The following is a 17,209-nucleotide window of genomic DNA, read 5'->3' as shown; positions in this document are numbered from 1 at the left end:
CACAACAACTGTATATGAACCCAATCCGACATTAAACATAATCACTTTGCTACAACCATTATTCTTAAGAGCAATTACCAAAATACAAAAACCTATAAACATACAATACAATATTCACTGTAACTATTTTATCATAAAGAAAACCTGCCAAACGAACGTCAGCGAGTGAAGGCGAGTTAGATCCCCGCAGGGCGCGTTATTTTCTATCTTTCCTTCTTGGGAACTGTAACTATAATTGCGTGATCCGGCTCAGATTAATTGGTTATTGTCACTGCCTTGCCTAAAGTAAAGACTTGCCTTTTTTACGTTAAACTTCCATATAAATTAGCTATAAAATACTCATGCTATTCTTTAATTATTTCACTTCAAATTCTGGTTCCTGAAAACTTCACTTCACTTTTCACTTCCAAGCTTTCTACTGTCCCTACAGCCTTATTCACGGGCGATAAAATAGCAGTGGGAGACATAAAACCATCAAAGAAATATAAAAGAATGTATACACCGGTGAAGAGCAGTGAAGATTCACCTTGTCGTACCGATTGCTGCTGGTACTCGTTAAGTGGCGGTGGTACTTTTGAAATGGCGGGTCCAATCGTGCATTAATTTGTACAAGAATAAAGTTACCTTTTTTTTTTCTCAAAAACTGAAATGAAATGAAATTATATGAAATTTTTGAGTTTTACGTCCCACGGTTATGCCGGTTAGGCTAAAGGAGACGGTGATGATGAGTAATGAATGAAATGGTGGAATGAAAAAAGTGGGAGGAAACGGGAGAACCCCGAGAAAACCCATGCACACGGTGTTTGTCCACCACAAAGTTCACTTGGCGGGAGCAGGGTTTGAACCCGAGACCCCTAGCACCAGAGGTGAACGCTCTACCACTGAGCCACCGCCGTCCCCTTTTCAAAAACTGTCTTTCTGTTTCAATTTGGCTCTAAATAAAATTCTTAACTCCGCAATATTGTTTTTAGTATCTTTTAAATGTTTTGAAAGACCTAAAACCAGATCAGATATTTTGTTTTAGCATCTCGAGATGTCCTTTGGCGTGTATTGTTAAATTTACTTTCTTCACACCTATAAAACGTCTGACAGGTGCTCCACCTTACAGACCACACAGGCTGCTCCACCTCAGCATCGTTTTGGAAGTGACGTTCCGAGAGTGCGGCTTTAAGTGCAGGGAATAAATGAAAGTTCGATGGGGTAAGATCGGAGCTGTAGGCAGGATAATACAATTTCTTGCATCCGAAGAGATGAATCTGATCTTGTGTAAACCTTGCTGTGTGTGACTTTGCGTTATCGTCTAAGAGCACAACACCTTTACTTAAAAACACTGACTTCTCTTTCTTCAAATCGCGGAGCTGAGTTTGGTGAGGGTATCGCTGTAGCGTGCCGTATTGATGGTCTCTTCATGGAGAAAATCAAGGAGAAGCACACCTTTAGCGTCTCAGAACACTATAGCCATAACCTTTCATGTGGAGGGTGACACTTTGAATTCTTTCCTCACTGGTGAACTGAGATGCTTCCATGTCATTGAGGTGGCCTTTGTTTCCGGGGTAAAATGGTGCACCCATGTCCCATCGCCTGTGATGATTCTGAAAGAAACTCATTTCCTTCTCGTGCGTACCGCTTCAAGTGATCGAGGCTGATTCCCATTCTTGCACTCTTGTGATCCAGGATCAGGTTTCTCGACATCATCTTGCAGACACTTTTCGGCAATCCAACACATCATAGAGAATGTGATGAGCCTGAGCACGACCAATACGCAGCCTGGACATTACGTCTGACATCGTTCTACTACTGTCCGCTAACGCCATCTCCTATACTCTAGCAATGTTGTTTTCATTCGTGAATATGGAGGAACGCCCACTTGACCTTCATCTTTCCCACTCAGCCTTCCGTCACCGAACATGCAACAACAGCGACCAACCAATGGACGAAACGTGACTTCTTCACCATACACGGTCTGCAAGTGTTCGGGGATGACGGACACATTAGTCCCACGTGCAGATTCATACCGGATAACAGCACGAACTTCCATTAGCAACCACGTTGTCAACACACATCCTTCTACCATCGTGATTTGTACTCGAACAACCTCGGGCACGCTGGCCTGCTGCTAATCTATCTTCATCGCTCTCTGCATGCGTCATTCCACCTCCGCTGACGCTCCTTTCATAATTGAACTAGCAACGGGTGTGGTTTCTTATGGCGATTGTTACATCTGGTGTACCATCTTCTCGTTCAAAACAAATGACGAAACTTACTTTCGGAACGTACCTCGTATGATGTGTATGATAGCTTTCCACGAATGTTACTGTATAGATATAACAACTGTTTCATTTCTTTGACAGTTTCTTTTGCGGTCTATCTGAGTTCTACAACCGTAGGCAGTTTGCCTTATTTGCCTAGTCGGGAATTCGACGCTGATTCAAGTAGATCCCCTACATGTTCTCACGACACTGAGTAAATATTATCCAATGAACACTGAGTAATGCCAATCAGGGCGACCTAATGCATGAACTCGATGGTTAACTGCACGGGCGCCCCATGACCAGAATTAGATGTTTTGGAATACACCAGAATTACATGTATTGGACTAAGTGTAAAATTCAGTTGTAGGAGGCCCAGCACTACTTTATAGAAACTGATAGGCTTACACTATTAAAATTTATATTATTATTAATAATAATAATAAATTAAACATCTGTGTCGTGAGGGTCGTGAGTGTTTCTTACAGTGTGTCAATAGTCAAAATATATTGAGTTATACTAATTTGTAGAGGTAACGGCACTTTTGAATCAACCTGTAAGAAAAATCCAAAAATTGGTGCTTGAACTTTCAAACTTTAATTAGTTATACCTCAAATATAACTGAGAATATGAAATTGGATAGAAACTCTATCAATAAACAAATAGAAATCAATGTTTCTTACAGTAAGAAATAGATGTCCTACTGGACAGTCCTTCAAAATATATAGAAAGGTTGAACTCTGTAAGATGGTATTGCCATTACGTGTGTGACCTCATTCTTTTAAAGTAGCTCTCACTTTTCCATCTCTTATGTAACGAGAAACTTAAAAAAATTGAGACAATCTTGATTAATCTCATACAAAAGTCCCTTAATTTGCTTACTGATTGTACATGTAAAAGTAACGCAATAAGAACATGTAACATTATTATAAAATACAGTATTGAAAATGTAGATCCAGAAAACATAGCCCATAAACAAATCGCGCCGCCTTTAGCCGACATTGAGCTAATTCGGGACAATCGTAGGCCACCAATGGTTCAATACATTAGGCGACCAATTGCTGCTCTGACTCATAGGGTATTTTAGAGTTCATCTCGCAGTCTGTGTGGTAGCTCACCAGGTGATTGACTTAAGGTGAGTTTAATGGAGTGCTAATCAGTAGATGACTGCCCATTTCATCTGTCTTTCGATTAGTTTTAGTGTTTTATTTGGAGTTATAAGTTTTAGTGTTGCTACAAGACGAGAAATTTCTCGTTTTCACTTTCTTCTCGTCCCGAAAACGAGACGAGAGTCGACATGAGAAGTCTAATTTAAAATTCAAGGTGAGACGAGATACATTCCAATTATCTTCTTGTTTTCGAGACTATATATATATATATATATATATATATATATATATATATATATATATATATATATTGCAACTATAGTCTTGTTTTCGAAACGAGATATATTCTATTTTCGTCTGATTTGGAGACGAGTTTTGCCTTTGAATGAAACCGAGAAACCTTTAGCTTTAATCATTGAATTGTATGGACTGTATTATGTCGTTTCTTGGCATCTAGACTGAAATATCAGCCGCTAAAATGTATTTCGATGTTCTCCCACCAGAAATCAAACCTGGAACCTTGCATATCAAACGCATGTACATGAGTTCATATGGTTAGGATCCCACATTAAGCTGTAGACCATGTCTCACTGCTGAAAGGAAATATCACTGTGTGCTAGTCATTATTAGCATCTTTAGTTTTAACATATTCCACCTTTATTAGTTCGTTAACTTGGAGTTTAGCGTCGTTTTCAGCAGCAATACTATATGAGACATGGATCTACAGTTTAACGTGGGATCCGAACCACGTGAGATCACACCGGGAATCGAACCAGGTTCTCCATATTCTACGTTTAGATATACCCTCTAGGCTAATTGTAACAAATACTTTAATTTTCTCAAACCGAGACATTCTACCTATGCTATTGAAGAAATAATAATAATAATAATAATAATAATCAGTGGCGTAACAAGACGGGGGGCAAGAGGGCAACGCCCCCCAAGTTTTGGTAGAGATTTTGGGCGTCGAAGGCGCCTAATGATTACTTTGCCTTTTTTAAAGCCGATTGAAGAATGAAAAGTTTATGTACAAAAGCAATGCTTTGTATGCACTGCCAAATCTTCGACAAAATATAGAGTGCAGTGCTTTGTATTATTATGACTAATGGACACTTTTTGTGTTTCTTTTGTGTTGATTGTCTAGGGCACCCTTGATACAATAAAATAAACAAATAAAAATTACCTACTGTATATGACAGTCAAACAGCGATATAAACATTTTCTTAATCCTTTGTCGCCGCTCATTATGTACTGGCGACATAATGCTTCAATAGAATAAAAAAGGAAATGTTACAATGACGGAGCATTGTAAATACATTAATTATTCTTTTTGTCGCACCTGACTGTATAGGGCGCCTTCGATAGAACAAAAAGAGATATAATATTGCACCAAGGGCGCTGTAGACATATTAATTTGTCGCCCCTGATTGTATAGGGGCGCCTCCGATAGAACAAAAAAAAAAAATGTAATAGCCTATTGCACCAAGGGCACTGTAGATATATTAATGATTCATTTTGTCGCCCCTGATTGTATAGGGGGCCTTCGATAGAACAAACAAGGATCTCCTCAGCTACCACGCAGGAAACAGACCCCGAAAAGACTAGAACACTCGCAGACATCCGCGAAAAATTACTAATTCAACACCGCAGAAGAGAAATTACGCGCAAAATGTTATGAATGTTTGGACAATATCATTTCCAAAATTGAGTCGATTCCATCAGTCTGAACTGAAGAAGTATCGTGCAATAGAGGATGCAATTCTGGAAGGTAACTTTTCTAAAGACATTAGTGACATTTTAAAAGAATACAATGTCAATCCGGACTGACTACAGCTACAGATGCAATAGTTACTCACCTCTATTCCCACTTCAAAAAATCTAAGAGGCCTGCTTGAGAACTTCAAGAAACTCTGTAAAGAAACAAGAGTTGTTTTCTGAAGTGTTGAAAGTCCTTCGTCTCCTGCTTTTTATCCCGGCGACATCTGCAACTGCCGAGATGTTTCTCAATGTTGCAGCGTCTCAAAACTTATCTGAGGTCCACAATTACCCAGGTAAGACTGAAACATTTTGCAGTTCTTAATGCATACCCAAACAGGCTTGAGTCACTGGACGTGAAAGAACTGTAGAGGATTCACAAATAGCTCCTATCGTGCGACTGTCTTCGGAAAAGTGTGAATTCTGCTCTTTGAAGTGTGCAGTTTTTGTGTCGAAATGAGCTACAGGATCACAGTGGCTCGTTATTTTTTACATTGAACATTTAATCAAATTGAAACTATATTATTCCGTTCTTGTTAAATACATTAAAAGTTGGATATTACGTACGCAAGGGCTGAAAAAACGGCTTTTAAAAAGTTTTTTCCATCGCTTTTATGCCTGTCAAATTTTGAACTTTTTTTTTTTTTTTTTTTTTTTTTAATATTTCAACTTTAATAAAGAAAGTACTTTCCACTCCACCTTTGTTCCCCACTATAAGAAGAAAAAGAGATTTAATTACTGCATTCTAAAGAAAAATAAATATGAGAAGTTCAACAATCAAGAATAATCGATCACTCATAAGAAAAAAGAAGGACAAATATATTAACGCTTTGGGAACATTTGATACAGATCTGAACCATGGCGTTGACCTTCAGAATTTGCTTTATAAATCTCTAGTAAAGCTTTCCACACTTTTTTTTTTTTTTTTTTTTTTTTTTTTTTTTTGCATTCATTCAAGTGGGGAAGCATCAAAGAATGTGTTTCATGGGCATTTTGCAATCACGCTTGCGATGCCTGGGGGCAGTGACGTCACGAACATAGACGAAGGAAAAAAGAAAGGGATAAATTTTAGAGCTCTCTTTTTTTTAAATCCTAACACATCGCTATTTATCGTAGGATCATGGTCCATTCCTAGTTGTGTTCATAATAAAGAAATGTTTCCAACTGTAACACTCAAATTTCTCTATTATGTACCAGAAGCGGGAATATCCCGCGCAAAGTGGAAAAAGGGAATCTTTCAGATCCTTATCTTTTTTCGGGAATTCCTCCCCTCAGGGACATGTGAGTGGCACCGTTCAAAACCTACCAAAATTCCAAACAAAATCTGAATTTTTCCCCTATTGCACACCTTTAGTCAATGTGTTTAGTAAAGTAGCTACAGGTCATCCCTATTTGTCATAGGATCATGGTCTGTATCTCATTTTGTTCGTAATGATGCAACATTTCCAACGGCACCACTACCATTGCGCTGTTATGTACCTAAGGAGATAAATTTCCAAGAAAGTTAACTTTTGAAAATTTGAATTTCCCTCTTTTCTTTATACATTTTGGGCGGGAATTTCTCTCCTCAGGTACACGATAGGGGCATGCAAGTGATACGATTTAAAACGCTGGTTCATTACAAACAAAAAGATACAAACCATAATTCTAGAATAAATAGTCTTGGTGCTAGAGCTGATTTACTAAATTCCCCTCCCCATTTTAGGGTAATAGTTACTAATGTATTGTTATTCAATAAGCTCTAGCGTCAAGAGTGTTCATTGCAGGACCATGGTTCGTGCCTCATTTTGTTTGTAATAAAGTAACGTTTCGAACTGTACCACTGCCATGGCGTTAGCATGTATCTGGGGAAGAAATTCTCAAAAAGGTTATTTTTTCCTGACAAAAATCTCTTTTTCCCAATTTGAGCGGGATTTTTTCACTTCTGGTGCATAATGAGGAAATTTGAATGGTACAGTTGGAAACATTCCTTCATTACAAATACAAAGAGTTACGAACTATGATCCTACGATAAAGAGCCTTGACACTAGAGCTTGTTGAATAATAATAGTAGATATTAGGAAAAAATAGTAAATGAATTTTAGCACCAAGACTATATATCATGGTATCATGGTTCATACCTCGTTTCGTTTGCAGTGAAGCAGTTTTTTTTTTTTTTTTTTTTTGTGATATTCGCATGTCCATGTTGTGTACCGGAGAGAAGAAATTCGCAGAAAATGGGGAATTAAAAAAAAAATCCTTTTTTCCCAATTTGGACAGGAATTTTATTGCCTTACGTACATATTAGGGAAATTTATAAATTAGGAAAAAACTGTTTCATTCCGCACAAAACGGGGTATGAACCATGATTCTACGATAAATAGTCTCGGCGTAGTAGCTGCTTGACTGAAAGTCTAAAATTTACCTAAAAAAGTGGAAATTTCAAAAGGGTTAATGTATAGGGTTTTCTAGTTCGAACGAACTGTTTGTACAGTTCTTAGAATAGTTTAACGAAAAAAAAAAAAGTTTTAGTAAAAAGTTAGTGGTGGGAACAATAACTGTTCTGAATAGTGGTTTAAGGTCTCGAAGAAGAACTGTTTTTTTTTTTTTTTTTTTTTTTTTAAATACATATCTTTTCCATGCTTTTTTGGCTTGAGATTTTCTTTTCTTTTAATATTTCATATTTAGTGAAGAAACAACAGTGTGTTCCAGCTTTCTTTTCCCATCATAACTTTAAAAAAAATACTGTATTCTGAAGAAAAATAGAAAGGTAAGAGCCACCGCACTAAGTTTGTTGCTGCAGTTCCTTAAACTAAATGATATTATGCTGCTGCTATTAGTGAAACATTTTCTTCTGAAATATGAACAAACTTATGAAGCCTTTTCGGCTCTAATATGAGGTATTGAAGAGTATCTGAAACAATAGTGTTTCTAGAACGGCGGTGATACTTTTTTCTTGTCTGCCAGTTTGACTTTAAGCAACCCAAACAATAAATTTTAAAATGTATAAATGTCAAGAACTTGATATCATGGTTAGGCAACCAACGTGGGGCTTATGAGATGCTAGTTGTGTCAAAAGAACGAAAATTTCCGTTTTCATTCCAAAAGCCGTTTTTTCTTAAATGAAAATAAAGCACATCTCAAATATCCGGCTATTTTGTATCTCTAGTCCGGTATATCAATACAAAGTGCAGTTCGATCTATGTACTGAAACATTTGAAGATTAATGTGGTGTGAAAGTAAAATAAGAAAAGTGTGCGCGTAGGTGTATTGTGAGAATCTGTTGATCACTTTAGAAAAAATGTTTGTGGTTGTGATATGTCTTCAGCCTCTGAGTTCTGGAGAGTGAGAATGTGGCTTTAGTGACGAACGTATACGGAACACTCATATCGTACTATTTAGTGATTAATTAATAGTAAATTGTACTTCATACGTATCCCGACACAAATCAAATGTCTACTAGTTTTACTAATGTACGACTCTTGTATCGAATGAATACATTGAGTGGGTGAAGAAGCTGTCTTTACTTCAAGTAAGTATAATATTTTAATTTTTCAAATGTATAGCTCTTTTCGTAAATTACAATTATTTTCCCACACACTCAAAAAAAAAAAAAAAAAAAAAATCATAGCAGTAATACTGTAAGGATTAGTTTGAATTACGCGCTGTGATGGGAGGGGGGCGCTGTTGAGAGAGGGGCGCAACAAAAAGACTTGCCTCCTCCTATATTTGAAATGTTGTTACGCAGCTGATAATAATAATAATAATAATAATAATAATAATAATAATAATAATAATAATAATAATAATAATAATAATAATAATAATAATAATAATATGAAATTAAATTTCTAATTTATAGTCCTATGTACTCGTAGGCCAGGGACGCACCCTCGAAGGGGTCCACCGGGTCCTCCCCCCCAAAAATATCCGTAACTCAACATACATTTCGTTCACTTTCTCAATAAAACTATACTTGCTTAACTGGGAAATTATTGATCTAACATAAAAATTTGATCTTACACTTCGTCTGTATTCTTTCTCTTATAAAGAACAATCCAATGCTATTTTTTTTTCTGAAAATATAGGTGAAAGTATTTTAGAATTATTTATCGTCTTTTCAGGTGTGGAATAATACCCATTCAATACTACATAGACATAATGGTTTTTGTAGTATTGGACCTGTCCAAAGCTCTGACTTCCATCAAAAATTTCTGGGTGCGCGCCTGTCGTAGGCTATATCCCTTTAGGCTAAAGGACAAGAATAATTAATGAAAGTGTATATTAATAAGACTTGGTAGAATGAAAATTCAGGAGGAAATGGAAGAATGCCGAAAAAATCCACAAACTCACATAATCTGGGATCGAATCAGAGGCCCTTCGGACCAGAGGTGATTGATATAGTACTGAGGTAACTTGCCCCCTTTGTAGTAGTAGTAGTAGTAGAGGGCAGTTGACATTGGTTGAAGTTTAGCCTTTCTTTTTAGCACGAGGCTATATGAGACATGGGCTTACAGTTAAAGTTGGAGTCCCAACCACCGTTATGCGCTCAAATTTGAAGGTTCTCCCACTGAAAATCGAATCCAGGATCACGTGCACCAAAGGCTCACGCACTAACCAGCGGGGAAAGCGCACTAGTTGTGGTAGTATTAGTTGCTGTTGTTCATAAAATAGTCAAATATTACATTACGAACTGTTTTATTATTATTATTTATTAGTTTATATTGGAACATCTTATAATTCGTTCGGGATGTAAGGAAATAATTGGCAGATTAATATTCAACTTGGATACAACCAAAGATCCTCATGCTGCTCGGAAACTGTTTTCACTATCAGATAGTCTAATATCGAATCAACAAATCAGAAATGTTAGCTACTGTGAGAGTGAGAGGTTTATTACTAAGCTACCAAGATTTTTTTGATATTATTATTTTTATTTCACTTACATTCTCTGAAGGATGCGTTGCTGGTACCAAAAACTAATATTGAAACTCATTGAGTTGATACAGGCGCGCACCTAGATTTTTTTTTTTTTTTTTTTGTTGTTGTTGTTGGAAAGGGTCCACCACAAACTTACTTGGGCGGGGCTCGAGCCAGGGACCCCATGTACCAGAGGTAAAATACTATAGAAATTGTCCTTTCTTCTCATTAGAATTTTCGAAATACAATGGACACACTTCAACTTACACCTATTTAATAAAGAATCTCGTTTCCTTTACTTGAGAGGCCCTTGAAATGCTATTTTTGGCTTACGTTTTGAACCTCCATTCCTTTCCTCACGATATACATATTATTCAATGACATGCATAATAAAATCCTATTTCGTCTACGGTACTTTCTCTACAGTTACCTAGGGAGCTCATGTGGTTCGGATTCCACGTTAATCAGTAGGTCCACGTCTCATATAGCCTCGCTGCTGAAAGGGACGCTAAACTAAAATCACCCCTACAGTTACCTAAAAGTATTCCAAGCCAAGACGATGCTGTGGCTTTATAAGGTACAAACATTTAACTTTATATTTTAAAAAAATCTACTTATTTTTATTAAACTAAACGTTAATTTTCCAAATTGTAGCTGTGTTAAAATTGAGTTTCTTTGATCGAAAATTAAGGAAAAGTACTTTAATCCACATTAAAACAATGCCATAATTTTTAACATCCCTTTCAGCAACGAGTCGATATGACACGTGGACTTACTGATTAACGTGGAATCCGAACATGAGCTCCTGCCGGGAATCGAACACTTGTGTCCTACGCCAAAGGCGCGTACGCTAACCGCTTACCCACGAAGGAGCTCTGCCATAATATTTTGTCTCTATTTTAGATTATATCATTGTAATTTCTACACCAAATATAAATGTCAATTTCCTCCTTTAAAATATTGCTTATAATAAATATGCTGTGGTTTTTCTTTCCATTAGAAATATGGACTTATTACTAAGCACAGAAAAACAAATGTTTTCGAATCTACTGTATATCAGAATAATTAATACTAAATATATTTCCTATATTAAGAGATGAGATGCAAGATTACCTTATGTATCTTATCTTGTGGGTCAGGTTGTGCCCAACCCACCACAATGTCATGACCCCACAGACTCAGTTTCTCTGGGATAAGCTTCTTTCTTGCCAGGACTGCCGAGCGATGACTATCATATTCGACCACAGCGTACATTCTGTTCGCTTTATCTGGAGCAGCGTTATGTAAGGTCACAGAGACAACACCTTCTGTTAATTTAGATAATTCCTGCTTCACTTCTTCGCGTGTTCTATTACAAGGAATCCCATCAAAACACAATCGACAACTATTTAAAGACTTTACCACGCCAATGTGTCGATTCTTTCGTATCTCGTAATTGTTTAACTTGAGAATGGCTCGATCGGCATCTTCTGGGTTTGTGTACATCACAAACGCATATCCTCGGTTAGACCCACTAAAATCCATCATAAGTCGTAGTTCATAAATAAAACCAATACTTTCAAACACTGGCACCAATTCATCTTCAAAACAATCTCGTGGAATTTTTCCAACAAATATTTCACTACCTCTTGCAGGTAGAGGGCCTTCCCATCCAGGCGGTGGGCCTCCATATTTTCTTTGTCCATTTACTTGGACTATTGTGTATCTGGTTTTGTTCATCAAATCTAACAGCCTTTTAGTAACAGCTATATCAGTTACAAAGTTATCCTGATCCACTGAAAGATCTTCACTGCTTGCGGACATGCATCCATTATCACTCGACATTTAGAAGGCTGAATTAAACACGTTCTTTGACAACTTTAAGAAGCACTAGCGATCACCCCAAACAAAAATGACAGTTGAACTGAAGTAGCTATTCCTATTCTTGATAAATCTATATTACCCCTTACTCTCACTTTACAACAAATTCCACTATTGGTTGATGATTGTTATAAATCACAAAACAGTCTTTCACAGCGTATCACTCACAACAATGAAATTAATCAGACAAATCGTTGCTCCCCCCTCTTTTTGTTTGTAAATTATTTAATGTATTAAATTGTGTGGTGGCATTAAACGAAGACATTTAACTCTGAAGTTTATATAAAGCACAATTCATATAAGCTACATAATTGTACAGAATCAAAAGTACATTTTCCAAATTTCGTTTTTAAATAATCTATTTTTTTTTAAACTTTTAAAGGAACTCTAATGTAAAATTAAATAAAGGACATCTTAATAAATAACTAAAATTATGAATTAACGTTGAAATGAATTGCTGAGATCATTACGAGGAATGATCAAAAATTAAAATAATCGAAAGCCATCTCTCATTTTTTTAAAAGATAAAACATCTTGCCCATTTAATTGCATCTGAAGTGTCATTGGAATACATATTATAGATATTATAATAAATACAAATATGACACGGTACCAAAAAGTTTCGAAACTGGTTCTGTTTACAAAAAAAAAAAAAAAAAAAAAAAAAAAAAGTTCTTTATTTCTCTACATTAATACACTATCACCTTCAAAATATTCCCTTTGTGTAGCAATACCGTGTTTCCAGAGTTTCTGCCACAACTGGAATTTGTTCTGGAACTCTTCTTTTCAAAGCGTGTCAAGTAGCTTCTGCGATTCGCGTTGGATCTTCGTAATGGTTTCCAAACGGTGGCCTTTCAGCTGATCTTCAGCTTCGGGAAGACGGAAAAGTCCACAGGAGTCAAATCTGGCGAGTAACGTGGGTACGGAAGTGCGATAATCCTGTTTCTTGTGAAAAACTCACATCTTAGGAGAACACGGTGACAAGGTACATTGTCATCTGAAGCAGTCAGTCTTTCGTGTGCTACAGAACCAGCCGCTTTTGCCGAATGCCCTCCTTCAGACACCTTAAAACCTGGCAGTAAAACTCGCTATTTACAGTCTGGGCAGTAATTTATCCAGAATCTTGAACTTAGGGGGTGTTCAAGAAATCTGGGAGGGTGCAATCTTGCATTAAGGTCGTATACTATTATGGTCTTTTATTTAGTTTTTTTTTTTTTCAAACTAAAATTTGTTATTGCAACGAACGTTTCCATTGGATTTCTTTCTCAGCCAGAGCCAATTAGGGTCAACTTTCTCATGCTTGGTGTGACGTCGAGATGAAATTGTTGGCAATCGATTGATCAAACGTTGTTGTGACGATCACAGGCGTGTAAAGGTTGATTTCCATTCATTCTTGCGTTGCGTGTTTGGCTTGAAAATTTATCTGTTCGAAAGTAAGTTGTTTTATGATATTGGCTCTTAAAAACAAGAATTCAAAATCTTTTAAAAACCAAGGTAGCAAGATTTTTAATGGTGTTTTCCCGTTCTGCCTAAAGGTCTTCCAGCACTTTGTAGAAAATATTTTAAATGATCTTATCTTTAGGCAGAATGGGAATTCCCGTTCTGCCTAATCTTTCGAGACGAGGAATTCTGTCCAGGAAGAGATTTCTTCAAGAGAATTTTTCTTTAGTAATTGTAGCAGATTCTGTAAGAAGAATAACTATTTCTTTAAGTTCTATCGTAAATTTTAGATCTTATTCTACTTGTTCCTATCGGAAAAATGACTGCATACAGTTCTGTTATTAACAGTGTTACTCACATCTATTTCAGTAAAACTGAATGTGATTAAAAAAAAAAAAAAAAAAAAAAGCTACCTGCAGGGAAATAGAAAATTGATTGACTCAGTTGCGAGAAAGCCGTTTGACATTGTAGCTGAAACTAAGATAAAACAAACTTACTTTGGTCAAGTATAAAGTCATTTTACAACAAAATTATATTCAGTTTTCCCGTAGTTCACCTCCAAAATATTAAAGCTCACAGTCAGGGGCGGCTTTAGGATTTTAATTTTGGGTAGGCCCGCTCCCTCGCGTAAGGATACATATGCACATTTGATGAATGGATACATATGCACATTAATAACTCTAACTAACTAACTCTATGGCCTATGGAACCCGGAGGTTCAGTGCCGCGTTCACAAAAGCTCTCCACTGACTTCTATCCTTAGCTAATTGCATCCAGTTTCTACTTTGTATTCCTATCTCTGCGAGATCCATCTTAATATTGTCCTCCCATCTGCGCCTAGGTCTTCCTAATGGTCGTTTTCCTATGGGTCTACCAGTCAAGACTTTGAAAGCGTTTCTACTTTCTTCCATTCTAGCTACATGACCTGCCCACCTAAGCCTCCTAGACTTGACGACCCTAACAATGTTGGGTAAACCGTATAAACTATGTAGTTCCTCGTTATGAAGCTTCCGCCATTCCCCATTCTCGTTCCTCTTGGGTCCGAATATTCTTCTCAGAATCCTGTTCTCAAATACTTTCAGTCTATGTTCTTCCCTCAGAGTAAGCGACCATGTATCACAACCATACAGAAGAACAGGCATGATTATCGTTTTATATATTTTAAGCTTCAAATTCCTCGACAGAATTCGCGACGACAAGAGATTTTGAACCGAATAGTAACACGAATTCCCTGCTTTTAGTCGACATTTAATTTCTTCGTGAATATGATTTTCGTCTGTTAATATTAATCCTAAATATTTGAAAGTATCCACTTTATCAAAAACATTATTTAATATTTTAACGCCTCCACAATTTGCCGTATTACGGTCCCGACGCACTTCCATGTATTTAGTTTTCTCTGCATTTACTTCTAAACCCATGTCCCTGCAAGCGTTTAATAAGATCTCTGCATTTATTTCTACTGTTCTCCTATCATCCCCTATTATATTTACATCATCAGCATATGCCATAACCTGGTGAATGCCGTTCAACTGTAGGCCCTGGTTGCTATCTTTGATTTTCCTTATGGCGTATTCCAGCACAAAGTTAAATAATAATGGCGACAACGCATCTCCTTGTTTAAGGTTATTTTCGACGTGGAAGCTCGTGGACAAAAACTTCCCTACCCGGACTTTACTTTGGGATTCACTTAAACATATCTTAATTAATCTAATTAGCTTTCTCGGTATTCCAACTTCTGTAAGAACGTTGTATAATGTTTCTCTCCTAACCGAGTCGTAAGCCTTTCTAAAATCAATAAATAGTTGATGTACCGGGGTATTGTATTCCCACTTCTTTTCGAGTATTTGGCGAATGGTAAATATTTGGTCGATAGTTGATCGATTTCGTCTAAATCCGCACTGATAATCTCCAATAATTTCATCTGCGTATGGGGTCAATCTTGCTAACAGAATATTTGAAAGGATTTTGTAGGATGTTGACAGAAGAGAAATGCCTCGATAATTATTACAGTCAGTTTTGTCGCCTTTCTTGTGAATTGGAACAATGATTGATTCTTTCCACTCTTATGGCAATTCTTCCTTGTTCCAGATAAGGAGAATGAGTTTGTGTATCTTGTTCCACAATTTTTCGCCTCCAGCTAAAATTAACTCAGCCGGAATTTCATCTACACGCGGAGATTTGTGTTTCTTTAATTTCTTTATAGCGGCTTCCAGTTCTATTCGATTGGGTTCTGGAATATACGGTTCTGCGGTGTGTATCTCCTTTTCTCCACGCACATTAGTTTTTGGCTGCGTGTTTAGCAAATCGTCAAAGAAATCTTTCCATCTATTTAAGAGGCTATCCGTATCGGTGAGAACTGTTCCGTCAGATTTCTTTAATATATAAGCACGAGGTTGATAGCCTTTCTTAAATTCGCTGATCCCCTTATACATGTCCCGAATATTTTTATTTTTACTATTATCTTCAAGTTCCTTAATTTTAGCTTTCAAAAAATCCCGTTTCTTTGTTCTAAAAGTTTTGGAAGTTTCCCGCCTGATATCTGCGAAATTTTGTGTAGTTGTTTCATTCGGATTTTGTAGCCACCGTAATTTTGCCTGTTTTCTCTTCTCTGCTAGTTTAATGCATTCTTGGTCGAACCATGATTTGTTCATACTTATTTCCGCGTGTCCCAATTTTTCTATTGCTGAACTTTTAATGCTATCTCTAATTTCAATCCAAGTATCCTCAACACTAGTGCACTCCGAGTCTTCTAAAACCGCGAATCTATTCGAAACTTCAATCTGGTATTCCTTTCTTACCTGGCTCTCTTCTAATTTCTTTAAATTAAATCTCTCCGTTTTCGGACATTGAATATTACCTTTATTCAACGATAATCTCTCCCGTATTATCGCTACTACCAGGTAGTGATCAGTGTCACAATCAGCCCCTCTAAACGACCGGACGTCAATTATGCTAGATTGTCTTCTTCTATCTACTAAAACGTGATCAATTTTATTATGTGTTTTTCCGTCTGGTTATGTCCAAGTGTATTTATGAACGTCGCGATGTGGGAATTTTGTACTCTTCACGATTAGGTTTTTGGATGTTGCAAAGTTCATGAGTCTAACACCGTTGTCATTACTTTCCTTATGCAAACTTTCGTTCCTTATAATCGGTTTGAAAATATCCTCTCGTCCTACCTTCGCATTGAAATCCCCTAATAGAATTTTCATATGGTATCGCGGGAGTTGGTCAAATATCCGTTCCACTTCTTCGTAAAAACTATCTTTTATATCGTCACCCTTATCTTCAGTTGGAGCATGTACATTTAAAACAATATCACACCACCGTCCCTTAAGAGTAATAAAAGAAAGTCTGTCAGTAACAAATTCAACCCGTTTAATTGCTGGTAATATTCGTTTGTGAACGAAAAACCCTGTTCCTAACTGGTGATTTTTATTTCCTTCCCCGTAAAAGAACGTAAAATTTCCGGAATTCTCAGATCCATTTCCTTCCCACCTAACGTCCTGAACTCCTACTAAGTCCATCCTGTATTTCTCTAACTCACTCGTTACAGATTTTAACGCGCCTGCCCTATAAAGACTTCTAATATTCCATGTTCCAAATCTCATGTCCATTTTCTTTTGCTGATGTCGTGCCAAGTTATCAGTCCTTGTCCGAGGCTTTTGTGAATGTTTCTGAACAAGTACCTTTTTTTTACAGGATGAGGGTGTTAGCCTTACCCAAACCCCCAAGCTGGAGGACCACTCCTAGTCGTCTGTCCGCGACTGCTTATTCAGTATATTCGCAGCTAACCTCTATATCTAGAGGCCTTCTCCTCGATCCGCAACCTGAGGACGCGCCATGCCGTGGTGACAGGAACCCACGTTAATTAACAATAGGAAATTACTTTTA

The 17,209-nt window shown here is 37.0% G+C and overlaps 1 protein-coding gene across 3 annotated transcripts in view; it reads right to left on the bottom strand.

Moving 5' to 3' along the window:
- LOC145683925 (uncharacterized) overlaps window positions 1-12,024 on the bottom strand; it is a 32,209-nt gene extending 20,185 nt beyond the window's left edge. For all 3 annotated transcript variants that reach the window (XR_014131214.1, XM_081755607.1, XM_081755608.1), the window contains exon 1: window positions 11,126-12,024. Coding sequence is in view for 2 of the 3 variants with exons in the window: in XM_081755607.1 (XP_081611733.1) it covers window positions 11,126-11,836 (711 nt within the window). In the remaining variant the exon portion in view is untranslated. The remainder of the gene's footprint in view (window positions 1-11,125) is intronic.
- Window positions 12,025-17,209: the final 5,185 nt, after the last annotated feature.

The sequence above is a fragment of the Thermobia domestica genome, chromosome 4, assembly GCF_964235325.1.
Source record: "Thermobia domestica chromosome 4, izTheDome1.hap1.1, whole genome shotgun sequence".
Taxonomy (NCBI): domain Eukaryota; kingdom Metazoa; phylum Arthropoda; class Insecta; order Zygentoma; family Lepismatidae; genus Thermobia; species Thermobia domestica.
The sequence above is the reverse complement of the archived record's forward strand: the minus strand, read 5'-3'. Positions and strand labels throughout refer to the sequence as shown.